Source organism: Rousettus aegyptiacus, unplaced genomic scaffold, assembly GCF_014176215.1.
Source record: "Rousettus aegyptiacus isolate mRouAeg1 unplaced genomic scaffold, mRouAeg1.p scaffold_m13_p_5, whole genome shotgun sequence".
Classification (NCBI taxonomy): Eukaryota; Metazoa; Chordata; class Mammalia; order Chiroptera; family Pteropodidae; genus Rousettus; species Rousettus aegyptiacus.
In genome coordinates, this window is record NW_023416308.1 from 67,943,835 (window position 1) to 67,963,250 (window position 19,416).

At 36.7% G+C, this 19,416-nt stretch overlaps 1 protein-coding gene across 16 annotated transcripts in view; it reads left to right on the forward strand.

Annotated features, from left to right (window-relative positions):
• DLG2 (discs large MAGUK scaffold protein 2) overlaps window positions 1-19,416 on the forward strand; it is a 1,668,408-nt gene that overhangs the window by 808,114 nt on the left and 840,878 nt on the right. For 11 of the 16 annotated variants that reach the window (XM_036221811.1, XM_036221806.1, XM_036221809.1 and 8 more), the window contains one exon: window positions 9,152-9,313. In XM_036221811.1, coding sequence (XP_036077704.1) covers window positions 9,152-9,313 — 162 coding nt within the window. The remainder of the gene's footprint in view (window positions 1-9,151; window positions 9,314-19,416) is intronic. The other 5 variants (XM_036221807.1, XM_036221815.1, XM_036221819.1 and 2 more) reach the window with 1 other exon arrangement.

The following is a 19,416-nucleotide window of genomic DNA, read 5'->3' on the forward strand; positions in this document are numbered from 1 at the left end:
TTAACAGCAAAGAGTTCATTCTTAGGTACTCCTTTTTTTTTTTTTGATGATGGACCTGCAAAGTGCAAAGGACTTGAGAGTTCCAGAAAGAAGAGCATTAATATTGGTCAAGCAGCCGCTATGTTCCAGGAATACAGAGTCTCACTCCATGCTTATATTTCTATGAGGTATACCCTATAATTTTCAGTTTTTAGCCTCAGTCAACTGAAGGTCAGAGATGTCCAGCAACTTGACAAATGTCTCCCAACTAGCAGGTGGCATAAGCAAGATTTGTACTCATGATTCCAATGCCACAATTCATGCACATTCACTACATTGGGCTGTCTCTTGGAATAAGCCGGTTATACTGGTTTGAAACCCAGCTTTGACACTTTTTTTTAACACACCAGGGACTCTCCCATTTTCTCTCTCTCTTTTAATTTGGGAATCGGAGTGGCAATACTATATTTTTCTAATTCTTGAGAGAATTATTTGAGACAATGTTTTTGAAAGTGCTTTGTAAATTGTAAACAGCATCCTGAATGTCACCTTGAATGTGTGGCATCTTGTACAAATTCATTTTACAATTGCATACTCGTGATTTTCCTAGATTGTGGTCTGTGGTTCCAGTCTGACTTGCTCAGAGAGCTTAAGGAATATCTAATACTACACTTACCTCTTCTATGTGATCCTGGCCTCCCCTAGGTCTTGGGCCTAGTCCAGAGTTTTAGGAGAGAAAGCATGCATTTCTTACTATGCTACATTTCCAGCGTCTTCAGTTAACAGATGGAGGGCAGCACTGAGCTAGAGTAAGTTCTCTCCTGATTATTTAAATCATCAGTTCTTTAAAAAGGATCTTAAGAGCCATTAAATATTCATGAAAGCATCCTTCTTGGCAGCTCCTCCACTGTAGGTAATTACAGAGGGTTTAAAATATCTGACGTTGCTTGGAAGCACACGGAGCTCTGTCAGCTGCAAGCAGACAGCTGATTTGTAATTTAATTAACATCCTGGCTTGTCCTGTTCTTTGTGGTAAAAAGCGGGAAAGTATTTCCTTTCATTTGTGAGTTTTGTTTCAAAAAATTCAAATGGAACACCTGGGAGAGCTTTTCATCTCTTACATCAGTCCTGTTACTTGCATCCTGTTCTAACCTGCTCCGCCCCTCCGCCCCCCCCCCCCCCCGCGCCGCCCCAAATTCCTCTTTCAAGTGTTCTTTGGGCCAGCTGTATTGCTGATTGTGGGTCGTTTTTTTGAAGGGTAACTTCACTTGGGAAGATCTGTGTGCAATCAGCTGTCAGTGAGCTTATACCCACTTTTATTAGGCCTTGAGTAATGGGTTTTGAGGAGAGATTCGGCTACAGAATTCTTGACTCATTCTGTGAACACTGACAGAGCATGCTATGTACACATGACAGGCACCAGAGGGCAGCAGTGAACCACGCTGGCAGGGTACCTGGCCCTCGTGGAGGGTTCAATCCAACGAGGGAGGCAAACATTAAGTGAGTGATCACAGAAATAAATGTAAAATAAAACATGAGTTTTAAGAAAAGTAAGTACAGGGTGCCCTGAAATCCTGTGAGGGAGGGAGCAGTGTGGTGGGGGAAGAGAACCCCCTAGTCTGAGAAGCCAGTAAGTCTCCTTGAAAATTAAGTGTGGTCTGTCTTGCTTTTGTCCTCTCATTTTCCTCCTATTAACACCCCTCACACCCAGATTGCAACGTACATGTCACTATTCTGGACTAATGAATTGGGGTAGCAGCCAGAAAGCATGAGAGGGGAAAGAGAACCCTGCTTCAGCCAAAATATCATTCAGAGAATTTATTTCAAATCAAACAAATGCATATAAATACTGATCTGATCACTGAATTAACCATTCTTTACCTTCTTTTTTTCTCTTTTTGAGCCATATTTTCTTTCCAGTGAGTTGGAGAGAGGATGCAATAGGTGTAGTAATTGGGATGAGTCACAGGTCACAGACAGACTAAGACATCGTGGAAAAAGGATGGCGCTAGAAAGAGAGCTGGATGACTACATACTGCACAAGCTTCCAGTAGATAAAATTCCTAAAAAGAAATATCAAAGTGTTTACACCAACTATTTTCTTCAAAATAAGATGGTGATTGGCTGGGCCTGGATGAGCTTACTACTCTATTGTAGAAGTTAAACTGACAATCTTGAGAGGAAATAGAAACCCTTTCATTTCCATGTAGTTAATTTTTCCAGACTGTCTTTTTTTACTCCTTTTTCCTCTGTTTTCTGAGCTGCAGTCATGTCTTCCTTATGGATCTTTGCAAGTCTATTGTTTATTTAATTTTCTAACCGACATCGTGCTTCTCCTAAAATGTCTGCTTCTGCCAAAGCACGTTTTTGAAGCTTAGAGGCTTCCTTCGGCAGCAGCCGGCCAGGGCTGTTTGGCTGGCATTCTGGCCTGACCGCTCTGCAGGAGATAAGGGTAAATGGCAGGGGCCCTGCCCTCAGAGGACTTAGATTACACAGGGGGATAAGATTCCACTCCACTGAGAATGCCATTTGTCAATGCGGTAAACAAAAGCAGTGGAACTAAGAGGTTTTGAGCCTGTCCAAAATGTTAGGCTTTGTGTAAGAAACTGTTTGTCCCTTCTTCATAATGTTGGTTTAAGTTTTAAATGGGGTACATTTTAAAACCCTCTTAGAAAAGTGTTTGTGGATGGTATTCGCTGTTATGTATTATAATATTACTTACCTTTGAAGAGCACACAAACATGTTCTGGCTCTCCTGGAGTTTTTGTGTTTTTTTTCTCTCCCCCTCCCCACTCCTGCTCCCCACTCACTAGAACAGTGCCAACCCCTGTTGCAAAGGGAAAGCAGAGGACTTTTTCTGTAGGAACAGAAAAAGACCCAGATTTTTATTTATGAGGCTTTGAAAGATTTGTGATTTCTCCCTCAATTATCGTGCACTGGGCCAGCGCAGCACCAACTTACAGACTGTGCAAGAGACCCTCCCGTGACGGATCAGGTGCAAGTCGGCTCCTGTGTTTGAATTCTGGGTAACTCAGGATGGTTTTGATGCACATAGGCACCAGCAGAATGTAGTGAGCAGAACCTGGTCATACTTCCTAACCTTTGTCCATCCACACAGGAGCCCTGGGGTGGAAGAGGAGTATGGGAATGACTGTATGTAGGTTCATCTGGGAGGACTTTTTTGATCAGTATGCCATATTGTTGCTAAGATTATTTAAGTTTAGGTCAGTTAAAGTCCTATGTATTTTACTTGATCAGTCTTCAATGGGGCACTGGAGTTGCAGAGATGAATAGGACCCCATCTCTGCTCATTTGTCTCTTATGGGCAAGTGGGAGAGATAGGCACATGGACAGGTCATTGCAGTGGCCATCCTTTTAACCTTAGCCGTTAAAGAGATGACACCCAGTCTGATTATCAAGGGCCTGAATAAGTTTGCCTGATGGAGGAGCCTGGAAGTGGAAGATTAAACTTTGGAAGGGTGAAGGGGATAGCATTCCAGAAGTCCTGAATAAAATGAGTTTCCCTAAGGACAGGAGAACATGATTAGTACATTGATCTTCTCTGTCTTGAGCACCACTTCTGCTTCACTGCCATTAGAGCTGGGAGAGAAAATATGATCTGTTTATACAAGTTCTTTTGCTCTGGAGTCCCCTCCAGTGGACCCACCAGAAGAGAGGAAAAGAGGAAGACACATATTTCAAAACAGAGATCCTCTTCAAATGGCCCTCCTTTTACATACAATAACAGACCCAAAGGGTGCCAGGAATGGCATCAGTACCTAATAGAAAAGGCCTAGAATGAGAAATGATCAGAATTGCCCAGAACATTAGAGCCGATTCTTAAATCCAGGTGTGACTTCTGTGGAGTTGTTTAATCTCTCTTGGTAGGTAACTATTCAGGATTTCCTAAAAATTATGTTTATTGTATCTCCTGAAAATAAAGTTGGTCTCAAGATCTTTGGGTCCTAACCAGGTTAGAAGAATATTTAAGTACTTTAATTCTAGAGTCAGAGTAACATGTTTGAATCCTTGTTTGCTACTCATGAGGTGTGTAAGCTTGGGGAAAAAAAACCTAACACTCTAAGCCTCAGATGAGAGAATAACAACACCTATCTTTCAGGTACAGTGATGCAGTGATGAATACAAAGCATTTAGCATAGTTCCTGGCACAGTAAGAATAACTACTATTATTGGTTTTCATGTTGGCATTTGTGTTAGGATTAGTATTTCTGATAATATTAATATTAGTTTAGTATTACAAAGCAAAAAATCATTTTTTGTCCAGCCAAAGTTGAATCCAAGCAGAGATTCTGCTATGCCCTATCAGGGAGATTTGTCTGGAGGCTTCCATTTGAATTAAATGTGTTACTTCTCACTAGATCTTGTCATTTCTTGCAGAAAACTGGAAACCAAAAAAGGGGGGGGGGGGGCGAGGAGACATAGCTGGTTGGCACCAGGGAGAGTATTGTTTAAGTCTTCTGGGTGGTTCCCTGTTGTCTACAATAGATGGCAGGATGCCTTTCAGCCTTGTCTCTTGCCATGCTCTCCCTCACATCCCAACCTCCATCCAGATCCTACGTCAGGTTCACCTGAAGAAGACCTAAAATGGGTATTAGTATGAGCATGATTTATGGAGGGCACTTCCTAAGAGAAGCCCTTCAAGGAGTGAGGTCAGCATCAAGGAGTTCTGCAAGAATGTGGGTTTAGGTGCAGTCTAGCTTCAGGTTGATCCTATCAGGTGCTTTGAAATGTAATTTGCACCCTAGAGTTTGTTACACTTTGAGGTGTGGGAGTGGGAAGTTCCCGCATATCTCCCAGTCAGTATCTAAGAGAGGAGGAGGCTTAAATTACTCCGGGGCAAACTTTCTGAGAAGTATGCAGCTGTGGGCCTTGAGTACCTGCATTCAATATCTCGGTGTTCCCTTAAAATGTCGTCCTGTCTTACTACTTATCTCCTCTACACATTATTGTCTTTTCTTAGAATAGCCCTTACCTCTTCTTATTATCTTTCTAGATCCTGTTTCAAACTGGTAAGTTCGACCCATTTCTGCTCTCACAGAACTCTGTACTTGTAGTTATTATCACTATGTATCCTGACTTTGCTACATGAATGTATAACTTACTTAATAACTATCATCTTCCTGAGGTCAAGAATTGGTTCTTATTCAGTTTATATTCTTAGCATATATTACTGAAAGGAATGATGAGGAGAGAGATATATAATGCTTAAGGATCTGATGTTCTTTAAGATCCTGTCAAACAAATGATGTGGCTGACTTTTTGCATTATGAACCTGAGCTCATGATGTTTTGCGATGAAACAGGTTGTATTTGGCCGCCAAAATACCTCTGTAGCTTAAGCAGCTGATACTCATTTCTTCCATTTGTTCAATTTTCATTTGGAACTTTATTTAACAAATACTTATTGAGCATATGTGCAAGGCATTTGGCTAAGGACTAGCATTATAAGGATAAACAAGACCTAAATCACCCTAATCCTCACAAATCTTATAGTCCAATGTAAAAGCAAACAAATCAAAAAAAGTACAGAACCACATAGCAAGATAAAAGTTGTGACTGGTGGAGTATTGGGAGCTATGGGAATACCTACAAAATCTCAGACTTGCAGTTCACAAATGCTTCCTAAAAAGAAATGTAAAGGTTGAGGCCTAAAAGATCAATGAATGTTAAAATCGACAATTTTTCTAATAAAATATTAATTGATTGATTTTAAAGTCGAATTTTAATTTAGGTCCTTATCAGTCTTTGAAATGCATCTTAAATTTATGAAAATAATTAACTTAAAATAAATTCGTTGTGATACCACATAAGTTCAACTAAGTTTATTTCCTGTGTTCTGATAGTTTACCTCACAAATTCAGTGAGATGTACATTTTTATAGATGAAATCTTTCTCCAAACCAGCTGAATCCTACTGTAGAAATCCTTAAGAAGCCACAGTAATCATTTTACCTTTGCAAAATTTTACTTCGGGTGCCTTTAGATTTTTATGTTTCAGACTCTTATGAGTAACATGAATATAGCTTTACATATGTTAAATTTTAAAAAGCGTAAAAGTTTCCTCAAAAAACTAAAAATTGAGTTACCATATGATCCAGCAATTCTACTTCTAGATATCTTTCCAAAAGACTTGAAAGCAAAGTTCTGAAAGAATAGTGGTATGCGCATGCTCACAGCAGCATCCTTCACAATAGCCAAGAGGTAGGAGCAACCAAACTGCCTGTTTACAGATGAGTGAGTAAACAGAATGTGGTATATAGATATATGATGGAATATTATTCAGCCATAAAACGAAGTAAATTCTAACACATGCTATAACATGGATGAAGCACTAGGACATAAGGCTAATTGAAATAAACCAGCAATAAGAAGACAAATACTGTATGATTCCATTGATATAAGGTATCTCGAGCAGTCAAATTCATAGAAATAGAAAGTAGAATGGTGGTTGCCAGGGGCTGGGGGAGGGTAAAATGGGGAGTTTTTGTTTAATGGGTAAAGAGTTTTAGTTTTGCAAGATGAAAAAGTTCTGGAGATCAGTTACATAGCATTGTGAATATATTTAGTATCACTGAACTGTACATTTAAAAATGGTTAAGATGGTAAATTTTATGTTACGTGTATATTACTACAATTAATTAGAGTTTTAAAACATGGAAGTAATGATTTTTTTATATATTCCACAATCCTGAAATGGGTGAGAGTGGTAAGATAAAAGAGTTTAGAAGTAATGGGGGCTCAGGTCATGCAGTGGTGTTAGGAGGTGGCTTATGGCAGGATAAGGAAGTTTGGGCTGTGCAATGTGGGCTTTGGGATCCACTAAAGGGTTTTAAAAAGAAAGACTTTATCGGTTTGTGATTCAGAAAGTTCCCTGGTGCAGTGCAGAATATGGACAGGGAAGGGGCAAACTCCATGGTAGTCTAGCTAGTCCAGAATATGTTGCTATGGTCCAGCTGAGAGCTGAAGAGAATCTGAATGCGGGTAGAGTAGTGGGTAGGTTACTGGTGGTGGGGGATGAGGACAGAGTAGACTCAAGAATTATTTAAGATATAAATTAGGCAGACTCAGTGATTTATTAAATTGGCAGATGGTGGGTGTGGGCGAAAGAGCAGATCGAGTCTGACTGACTCCTACTCTTCTGGCTTGGGTGACTACATAGATGGTAGTGTTTCTCTGAGAGACAGTGGAAGAGGGTGGGGAGATGTGGAGGGTACATGGGCTGAGAGCCAGAGACACTAAAATGGGCATGTGTATCGCATTATTCCACTCCCAGTGAACACATAACTGATCAAGAATGAACGTTAAGCTCAACCCATGTTTCTCAGGCAGACTACCTTGCCAAATTATTCACAGGATTAAGAAAACAGAAGTATGGTATTTTTCAGTTTATAGAAATGCTCTACCCTAATTTTGTTGTATGCTCTCAGTGAAGTGTTTTCTACCAAGCTGATGATTGAGTTATCAGACTTGCATTTCATCTTCTCATGGGAGTTGGGGAGAAGTTGATGATAGTTGAAAGGATTCAGATTTAAATCATCCCAGCTCTGATGCTCACTTGTTGGATGACCCTGGACAAGTCTCTTAACCACTCTCAGTGTTAGTTTTCTCATAAGTAAAATGAAGCATCATAGGTAAGAAGAATTGCAATGGAAGAAATAGATGAGAGTCCTTTGCAAACTGCACTCGAGATATTGTTAGCTGTAATTTTTGTTTTGAAACTAATAGTAAGATAGGAAAATGGCAGAAAACCTCTCTGAAAAATACAAATAAATGATAATCAATTTATGAGTAAAAGAGGACAACAGATTGAATTGCCGACCCTGGGTGTTTCTTCTTATTACTGTCATATTATGAGTCAGCCTGATAGCTGATGGCCAAAAAAATCATATTTTTTGCCCTAAAAATGAAGGAATTGTAGGCATGATTTTGAAGGAAGACATGTTAGTAACCTGACATGAATAAAGTAATCATTGGTGATAACAATAATGGGGTACTGAGATGAGGTTAAACATCACAGTTAAGTTTGTGATGGTGTTATGACAATGTCTGGGCCCCTGCCCCTAATACTTCTGTACCGTATAAAAGGAAACAAAGGCAAAGCAAGACAAACTAATGTTTTACTAGCTGGGTTGTGAGTGGTATGTAAAATTGTTTGGCGAAGTGAGTGATGGTATTTAATGTGACTGACACCATTTTACAGCCATCTTAAGAAGCAAGCTGACCACAAGTTAACATGGGAGAGAAGGCCTGTGTCACCTGAAAAGAATATTCTTGAATAGATAAGTGGTCCCATTAAGTTGTTTACTGGTTTGGGTTAAACAGCTCTTAACAAACACATCCCTGATCCCCACTCTGTGGCTATAAGCCACCTGTTTAGCATGGTGCTACTTGGCTATACATAATAAGCCCTACCTCTTTTTGGGTGAGGAGATCTATCACCTTAGGGCTGCCCAAGTCCTTGTTTCTGTATGTAAGTTCCCTTAATAGACTTGATGCACCTCTGGAGTTGTCAACCTCTTTCTTAGGGCTCTTAGCCCCAGGAAATTTCCCCAATAAGAATATTTCCTGTTTACGTTCTCCAATACCCTTGAAATAATGAGACTCAAATAAGACAGCTTCAAAGGAAAAGTAACGGTACAGGTATGAACAAAGCAGAGAGAGACAGAAAGATAGGAAGCCAAGGTCAAGGCTGAAGATGGAGATTGACCCCATGGCCAGGGCTGTGCTTCCTCAGACCATTCCTTATCCTGATCCTTTTCTTTCTCTACCAGCTTCCTTTGGTCTGCTTGAAAGACTCAAAGGATGGCCTTTGCTAGAGGCTGCTCTTACTATTACAGGCACGTTGAAGGAAGATGATAAAAAAAAGAAAAAAAAAGGGATCATTCATTGTCACCCTTCTGTAGCTTTTAAACAAAGATAGTACTTTGTCAAGCAGAAACAAGTCATCAGCACTGGTCAGTATTGATGGTTGGTTCACTTTTGCTCACACTTAACTTGGTTTATGGCGACTACCCAAAGAGTCTGCAGCAAAGACTTTGGTGACATTAACAATAGGTACACATTGGGTCCTGTAAATAAAGTTAGCATATGAAGTTCAGAATGTACTCTTTGTAAACACTAATGCTTTTTTTTCTTTTTTATCTTTTTTCCCAGAAGTATCGATATCAAGATGAGGATGCTCCACATGATCATTCCTTACCTCGACTAACCCATGAAGTAAGAGGCCCTGAACTTGTGCATGTATCAGAAAAGAACCTGTCTCAAATAGAAAATGTCCACGGATACGTCTTGCAATCTCACATCTCTCCTCTGAAGGTCAGTTTGATTGTTAGAGCTGGCAGCAGTGGTTGTCTGCATTGTTAAGTGAGATGTTTACTGGCCTGACTAAATGAGGCTCTTTTAAAACTACAGAGGTCATGGTTGCCAAAGGATTTTTCCGTGGTTTAGAGGGTTACCTGGAATGCCTAGCACAGGTTAGTTGTTCTTGCGGTTGTTTGAGTGTCTGGAAAATCCTTTAAGTGCTGAGAATGGGTTGAGGCAAGAGCCAAGAGTGAAAAATTGAAAGGGAAAATAAGCTGTCCAGATATTTAAAAAGCTCAGGAGTGCACCAAGGTTTTGTTCAAATGTTCTCTCTCCATCTTCATCCCTGGTCCCAGATAAAACAATGGAAGTAAATATAACATGATGATACCTAGTGATTGCCTTACAGTGTAGACTGAAAAGGAAAATATGTGAGTTGGCTCATTAACACTTCTACTTTATAGTGTATTTCTTTCTATATGGTGTTATGCTTTTCCAACACTTTCTACCTTTTTTCTTTACTTTTAAACATTTTCTTATAAATGGTATTTTGACAAGAAGGGCTGGTTAATGAGAGTGAGGATTTTCTGTGCTCCTTAATTGCAAATTACTCTGCTGTTTGTTTTTTTTTTTTTTTGCTGTGATGCTATAAGATTTTGTGCTTTTGATAAAAATTTATAACTGTTGATTAAAGTTAAAGAAAAAGGGCACTAGAGTCAGTGATATGATAGAAGAAAATTGAAATGAAAAACAAAACTATCAAATAACCTAGGTTACTGTTAAAATATTTTTCTTTTGTTTTGTTAGCCAGAACATTCACATCATCAGCACTTCCATATGGCTGTTTCACAATAAAAAATATAGCCATAATGGTGGCCCTGATGTTTTCTGAAACCTTATCATACCTTCCAAAATATCAAAGTAGGACTAACTTATGTTCAATATAATTCCAAAATTTGGTACATTTGAAATACTCTGGAATTCTAAAATGCATTATCAAACAAACTAGCTCTAGTTACCACCAATTAATTAACATATTAGGCTAATCGTAAACTTCCAGCAAATATTTTGTAGTATGTAAAAATATATAAATATTATGCCTCTGGAATTTATTGTTTAATTATTCCCAGTGTCTCTTTGGAAATCATTGAATGACATATGGAAATGTATATTTTGAACCTGGAGAAGAAAAGATTAAGGAGATTTACCTTCTTACACCTCAGTGGCTGTCATATGGCAAACACAATATTGCTGCCACCTAGAGGGCAGAAGCAGAACCACTGTGCATAAGTAACAACGGGAATGTAGATTTGTGAATATTATCAGACCACAACTCCCGACAGGAGTTCCCTGCCCCTAGAAATCTTTCAGGCCTACCTATGATGAGGCAGTGATATTGTGGAAAGGACTCTTTCTTCAGCAGGAAAGTGCATAAAATTGTCTTTGAGGTCCAGCATAATTGTAGGAATCGATGATTCTATTCTGTGGTCAGATGAGTACCTTTCTTCTTTAAGGACCTTCCCACCTTTGCAAACAAACACTCATTTTACTTCGTTCTGTGTACTGACCAGTATAAATGGAGACACGGCAGAGCTGGGAGACTGGATTGCGTTGAAATTATTTAAATTTCAGGTTTTTTTTTTTTTTTTTTTTTTTTCCTAACTGGTTGTAAAGAATCCCTGTAAGGACTTCCATGGAGCCTTCCATTTTTTCAAACTTGTTTTTGTCCCTTTCCTAGCACTCCCCTTTTAATCAGCTCTAGAGCATCCTAAAGGCTACAAGATAAGTGGGATGATGGAGGCTAGTCTAAGGCTAATCTAGTAAAAAAAAAAAAAAAAAAAAAAGTAGGATAGGATCTTCATTTCTTCATTTTGTACATTAAGTCTTAGACTGTACATGAAAATATAATTATCTGAACTTCTATAGTTTGGGTGATTACACTATGCGTTATGCTAGTTAATGCCTCATTTGGAAAATGTATATTAGTGTTGAAGGAAAAGGTTGTTTTTTCCGAAAGATCAGATCTCAGATGTAAAGGATTCTTTCCTATTTCCCCTTTGTCCTTTGCCTTCCAGTAACCTCAGAGTTAAGTGTATTCTACTTTGGTGGTTTTTCCTTACCCTTGATTTTCTGTTTCTCCCTTCTATTTTATTTTTTTACAATTTTCTGTAAAAGAAATGATTGGTTTTTATGGTTTTATTGTAGTAATGTTTTTATTGAAAGCAGCTCACTTCAATTTCAAAAGTAGCCACCTAAGAATAATAAACCCCTGGTATAACACACCAAGGTTAGAATAGATTTTCCTCCCTTTTTGGAACCGCCAGCTCAGTGGTGTGGCCCCAAAGGTATTGTAAAGAGGCTGGAAAGGTGAGTTCATCCAGGCTGTGAGATAGCTACTGTGGGCCCAGGACTTTTCCTTTATGCCTTCTAGAGGTATTGTTTATGTTGAACAAGATATACTTTTAGATTATTTTAATAAAGAGATTATTTTAATTATTTTAATAAAAAGTCTTATCTAATATCAGCAATAGTGATATGGATAAATATGCACAATTTTTTCTAGGGAAAAAAATACAGCATTCTGATAAGTAGAGTTTGCCAATTTCATTGGAAAATTCCCCCCAGCATGGTGAGTTCAGGCTACCAACCTGAACATATTGAATGCATTTGGAATGAGGGGCACACAAGGCTCTCATATGCCTGCATGAGTTGACTCCAGTACAGCATTGTGCTATCAGGCTCAAGCACATGTATTTTTTATAGCAACAGGACACATTTCCTAATCAAGTTGTTAAGGGGTTATTATATTATCACTGTTCAAGTGTTTGGAAAACCTGCCATGATTAAAATCGAATGTGTTATTTTCTCATAAAGGAGTCAGAGAAATTCTAAGAACTTACAAATTCTCTGTTAGAACTGGCATATTCAACTTCTTTGCTTTTTTGATCTATCTGGTGCTCTTGGGTCAAGCACTAAATAGGGAAAAAGTGAGGAGACAAAACACACAATCAGATATTACCTCCGGAATCCTACTTAGGAGACACTGTAGCTCTCTAATATAAATTAGGAATTTACACATGGCGTGCCTAAACAGAGTGTGAGATGGCTGGATGGCTGTTTAAATGTCTCATTGAGCAGCCTCTGAATCATTAGCTGGGTAATCTCACTGCTGCAGGTTTGACAGTTGCTTCTTCCATCACCTCGTATCATTCGAAGCCTCTGTTCCAAGATTTATCTGTCTTTGGCGCACACCCACTGCCTGGCTGATAGATGGGTTTGCTTCTCCTGTTTTCATTAAAGTGGCTTGGCCAGTGTGAAGTATGGGGTTGGAAGGAGAAATGCAATTTAGCGGTCAATTCAAGGAAATTTGTTTTCCTTGCCTCAAGATGGGAATGTATTTTCTTCAGCTGCTACCTAGAATTTCCCATTAAAGAAACCTTATACTAAAGCATGAGAATTTTCTTTTCAGTATAGGTCATTATAGTGTCTACCATGTATTAAACATGAATTTAAATTTATATATATATATATCTATATATACATATGTGTATGCATGTGTATATGTGTGTGTGTGTGTGTGTGTGTGTGTGTGTGTGTGTATCACTCTCTTAAGGGACCTGAGTTCTAATTATTTGTTGTTTATTCTTACTCTGAAACAGGAATTCAAATTCCTGAAGTTTAGTTACTGTGAGACCCCAGGTATGTAGCCAAGTAGTGTGTATGTGTGTGTGTGTGTGTGTGTGTGTGTGTGTGAGAGAGAGAGAGAGAGAGAGAGAGAGAGAGAGAGAGAGAGAGAGAGAGACATTAGAATACCTGGGTTTAAATCTTAGCCCTTTTATTTAAGGTCATAGCTGTATGACCTTGATCAAGGTAATCTCTTAGACTCAGTTTCTGCATCTGTAAAGTGGAAGTAATAATATTTATCTCATAGGATTTTTATACTAATTACATGAAATAATACTTGAACACTGCTTAGAAAGTGCCTGGCACATGGTAAGCACTCATTGAATGTTGTTTTTGATCTTGTTATTGTCATCAGCCAGCTGCCATGACAAATACTTTAAAATCACGTATTTTATTTCTCTTACCTCTAAGAGATATTATACCTGATTTTAAAATTAAATAGTTCCTTTCAACCACAGAACTAGTAAGTAAGAATTCCAATATTTTTAACTCTGGTGTCCCTGAATCCAAAGCCTGTATCCTTTATCACTCCTGTGCTCTATCATCATCTTCTAAATTGTTCTCATGTTTTTAAAGAGATCTTAGATTTAAATTTTAATTCATTGACTTTGTGTGTGTAAAAGTTGAAGGTTCTTTTTTTCACAGAGCCTTATTCTGTAAAATTAAGCAAATGTAAAATATCAGGGAATAAGTAAGAAATGTCATTTTCTAAATGAGAACCATGAAGAATGGTGATAGATGGGAATATTATGAGAAATTAGAAGGAAAAGAAGTTCTCTTGAAAATATTTTAATACACCAATAATAAACTCCCAAGGAATTATGTTTTATCCGGGGACAAAAACCAGTATATATGCGGGCCAGTACCCTTTTGAACTTTTTTTCTTTTTGAGATTGTAAGAATTAGCAAGAGAGACACTTTGTTTTCAGCGATTGAAGAATTTTTCATGTTGAGATACGCTTCTCACATTAGGTGCCTGTGTCATCAAAGAACCCTAACTCCAGCCTGCCACAACCTTCATATTTCTCCTTCCCAGGACCCAGCAAGATATATTTCTGTAATTTCTATTTGGTTATTTTTCTTTTAAAATATTCACTTTATATGTGCTTAATTTTATAAATTATCGTATCATTTTCAGGAATAATTAGTGTAGAAATTACACATTCAACCATCAATCACTGAAAGAATAAAACTACTCTTTATGCTCTGCTTCATCTTAACATGATTTTTGTTGGATTAGAAATATGTTTTAATTCTGTTATTCATAACCATTAGTTTTATTTTGTTTTCATAAATTTACTATTACTGTTTACTATTATAAATTAATATTTGCTAATATAAACTATGTTTATATCAACACCCTCAAGGTCAGGGTCATGTTGGTTTTGTTCGTTATTACACTGTCAAATATTCAATGAATACTTTTTATTATAATTAATTTTAAAAATTAATTATTTTAAGCATCAATATAAGCACTGTTATGAATACTTGCCTTCTGGAGGTTGGTGTCATTGATAGAAATCAAGGCATCAACTTTTTGTTTTTCCATTTCCCTACTCTCTTCTCTCTTACCTAATCATGACTGATACAGAATTTCATCAGTTCTAAACCTGATTATTTTCTCATGTAATACATATCTGAAATCTGGATGTGCCCTAAAATTAAATAGCATCTTGCAATTAAATTTGGCAGCATCTCGTAAGGTACATTTCCTAAGGTGTGTCTTATGGCCAAAGCCATCTTAGATTCAATGACTATTTATAAGGAAGTTTAAAGCTATCTTTCTTAGATTGGTGCAAATTGCTTTAATCAGATAAATATAATTTTCTGTCTTCTAATTTTCATTGAAACAAGAAGAGACAGTTCTGGGAAGTTTTACTGGAAAGTGAGGGTATGAGAGTTTGTGAAAGATTTCTATACCCTTGAACAACTGGGCATTTGTTGAATATATATGGGAAAACATTGGTGAATCTGTAGGCAGTGCAAATTTGAGAAATTATAGGAAGGGTTGCTCATGAATGAGAAAGCCAATATACAATACTGTAGGCAAGAAAGATAAAGTGTACTTGCTTTCACTGAATATTTTCTTAGAGGAGTTGTCAGAGCCTGCTTATAGGAAGGTATGTTTTATCCAACAGTACAATAAATCTTCTTTCTCCATGAAACCTTTCCTATTAAATTTTGCCTGACTGCATCAGGTCATAATATTGTATGGCGCATGGAGTTTGAACAATTAGCTTTTTTATATATACCTTATTCTATTATTCTAAATAATTTTTGTGAAAGTAGGTATTGTCCTTTCCTTTAGATATTCCATTTGTATTGCTCTTAATAAAAATGAGCTCCTTTGAAATGGCCACATCTCCACATCTTTGTTTTGTTTTGTCTTTTTTTTTCTCTTTTATTGGCATCCACAATGAAACTAGATCAGGATTTCCGAAAGTGCGGCTGGTGGGATTTTGTCATCATTACAAGGCAAATAAAAGGATGAATGCTGAAAACATTTGAGAAATTAATCTAATAACTTATTGAAGGATTTATCAATCTTTGATATAATAATATGAAATATAAACCTCTCAGATAGGGATATGGTTAATGCACAGTATTTTCCAAATGTGTTGGTCATGGAACCCTTTCTTCTAAATAAATTTTTTTTTTGCACTTTTAAAAATATGAGAACATACACATACATATAATATACACTATGGCTAATACAACCAATGGGAAATTATAAGTTAAAAATTTAGTTTTGCCCTGGAATCAGATTCAACCAGATTCAAGTACCAAGTTCTATATTCACTAGCTATGTGAGCGTCCTCAAGTTATTTAACTTCCTTAAGCCTCAGTTTTTTTTAATTGTAAAATAATGTCATTCACTCATCTGCTCTATGAAGTTTAAGTGAGAAAATCTATACAAAGATCTTAGCTTGGAGCTTGACACAAGAAATACACAAAATGGTAGCTTCCCATATTGCTATTAATGTTGTTATTCTGTGTATTAGTATATTCGACTCCAATAGTCATGGGGTCCTGACCATCAACTGAAAAAAAGTATGTATGGATGCATGCATGCATGCATGCATGTATGTATGTATGTATGTTATATATGTCTGTATTTCTAGCCATAGTGTTTTAGTAATTTTACTAATTAGAAACTAATCTGATTTTACTATTTTAGAAAATTAATGATTTTCAAAAATGCAAAATATATTCATTTCTGTCTCTTGCCACTAGATGGTGGAAGTAGCTGAGCTAATAGTTGGAAAAGTGTCTGGTGCTGGGGAAGAAACAGATTTGTGAGGCTACATTCAGAAGCTCTTAGTTAATAAAAACATTAGAAGTATTTGGCAGAGAGTTACATACTTGTGAATAATGCATTTTGTTCCAGGCCCAGAACTTGGTGAGAGGAAAAGGTTAAGGAAAGTATGGCCTTGACAGACATAATCTTAATCCAGGAACAAAAGCTCCTGGTTAAAATTCTATACAATTGAAACATTTCTTGCTTCAATTATTATTAATTGGAAAGCTATTAACCAATGGCATAGCTCAAATAATCTTGGATATTTAAGCCAGAAGTTGGAAAAAAGAAGAAGAAAATGGTAGGCAAAGGACCTACTGCAATCTCTCACAATTCAAGAATGCTCCCTAGAACTAGCCTACTGCAGGTTAATGGGTTCCGCCATGGGTTTGGAGAGCTAAGGCAGTGGAATGACATCCAGATCTTCTATATAATAACTATAACAATAAATAATGATTTTTCTGTAAGAAATGTTAGGTTATTGTGTATATTTAGGCATAATACATTTTTTAAATGAGAAATATTTGTAATAATCTTAAATAAGTGTCAATAGTGATTATTTGTAGCTGCAGACATTCCTAAAGAGTTAACTCAGTTACACACAGAAGTTCTGAAGACTAAGATTTTCTTGCTATCAAGTCTTGCTATAACAATTAGAAATGATGTACGAAAAGCTCGCAGAGGCTAGCCATCGGTAAAGGATACTTATTATTACTGTTGTTATTGATGATGTAGTTTTTGGTGCCCTAAAATAGCATACAGTTCTTACACCCCTCCACATTAAAAGTATTTGGAGTTGTAACCTTTTAGTAAGTGTGTTTTCAGTTCTTTTTTATTAGCAAAGATACATAGAAATTATTTCAAATCTCACACACACATTCATAAGTAAGTGTTGACATCAGTTGGGCTAAAGAATCTTTAACTCTTTCTCAACTAATCTAGAAATGTAATTGCATACAGTAGAAAGCAGATGGACTTTAGAATCAGACCCACTTTTTGTTCAAATTCTGTTTTTTTTCCTTTCTAGATACATCTTTTAGCAAATCTGTGGATTTCTCTTTTGTTGTAAATAATAATATAGATCTCACAGGGTTTCTGTATTTATCGAGTGAGATAATACATGGAAAGTCTTTAGCACTTGACACATAGTAGGTGTTCAGTTAATAGTAATTATTTTATATTTAAAAAATAGAAAATGTGTTTGTAAAAAAAATCTTAATTTAAGATCAGTCAATAATTTGAGTTCTCATAAAGATGACACTTGTTATCATATCCTCACATTTTCTGTCCTTGAGAGAATGGCTTTACACTACAGAATACCCACATCTCTGGTAAGCAAGGATATATAATTTAAAAATATTGTTCTTTCATATTAATGTGAATGTCTCCTTGCTAGTTCAAACCAACTGTAGCAAATAAGTTGAGGGCATGACCAAGTTTTGAGTCATCTAAACCAGACTGTACTAAAGCATAAACAAATGTACTTTTCTTATGGCTAATTGTAGAGGATGTTATATAATCTTTCAAAGTAGCTAGTTGGAGAGAAACATTGACTTAGATAGATAATTCCTGATATATCTATTTAAAATTTTTTTACCTAAAATTTTTAAAAGCATTATTTTATAGTAACACATTGATGTCTAGTAAGGTTTGAATAATAAAATAGAGGTATTGAACAAACATTGAATTCATACTAACCATATTAGAAGTTTAGAGAATATTTTAACTCCTGAAAATTGAACCAATTTTTGTTCTATGGCTAGCAGTGTACTTATAATCATACTTTACTAATTCTAAATATAGACTAAATACCACTTCTGCAAACTCTAAGGAATCAATCTAGCATCATTTCCTATGGTATAATTTTTAAAATCAAGTATATATTAACCTTGGGTTCTCTTGGACAAAGATATTTTGGCTATATCAGCAGTCTTTATTCATTTATATTTTTTTCAACAAAACTACTAGGTTCTGGGAAGGGGGTTATGAGGCAGCTGCTAAAATCTACGATTTAATTTTACGGATTTTTCTTTCTTTTATATCTGCTCACCAAACTTTCTGTATACAGGCTGTTTTAGGAGAAATAATAACAAAAGTAAAATATATTTATTGAATTCCTAATAAATGCTGGCACTATTCTAAATGCTCTACATGTATTGCATTATTCCATTCAACCTCATAAAATAGATTTTCTTATTATACTCACTTCATGGACAAGGAAAATGGGCACAAAGAAGTTAAAAGAACTTTCCTAAGGTCCATAGTTAGTCCTTGATAGATCTGGGATATGAGTCCAGCTAGTCTGACATCAGACCCCTCATTCTGAGTCAAGAGTGCAGTATTCTTCTTCAAGAAATGAGAATCATGCAGTTTTAAAACTAACGGGAATAGTAGAAATCATCAAATTCAAGATTTTAAAACTGCAACTAACCCATTAGAAGATGTGAAATTAATTTGGCAATTTTAGACTAGAACAAAAGAACAGAATAGAAAACATGAGAGTACATCCTAGGTAGAAAGCTTTGCTTCTGTTTCAGGTGGGTGTATTTGCGTATGAGCTGGCTCACAATATAAAATGTGTTTCTTATTGTGATCACAGTCAAGAAAGTTAGAAAGCCACCGATCTGGTCCAACTTCTCCGTAGTACAAAAGGGGGAATGGGGTGGGGGAAGAAAACCTTTGGTCCAGAGAAGTTAAACGATTCCCTAAAGCACATTGGTCAGAAATGGCAGAGCCTGAACTTGAAGTCTTTGCAGTATTTACTATTTCCTCACCAACCTCTGTTGTGGCAGCCATTATTACTACCAATTAAGTTACTTAAATCAGTATTTCTCAAAACTTGGATATTTTTCAGAATTACGCAGAGGCCCAGCCTCATTTCACCAAACCCAGGGTTCTGTATTTTTATTACCTTTCTGGGTGACTTTGCTGCACACTAACTTTTGAGAACTGTTCTCTTGAACTCCACGTTGGCACAGCATTTATTCAATGATTGTCATGTATGTTACCAGAGCTTTGCTTCCACCACGAGAAACAATAAAAGAATTTCTCTCTAATGAGGAACTTCAGTTCTATTTGGGAAATCAACATGTACATGAATCATTTAGTGAATAAAAAATATTTAACTGCTTATTTA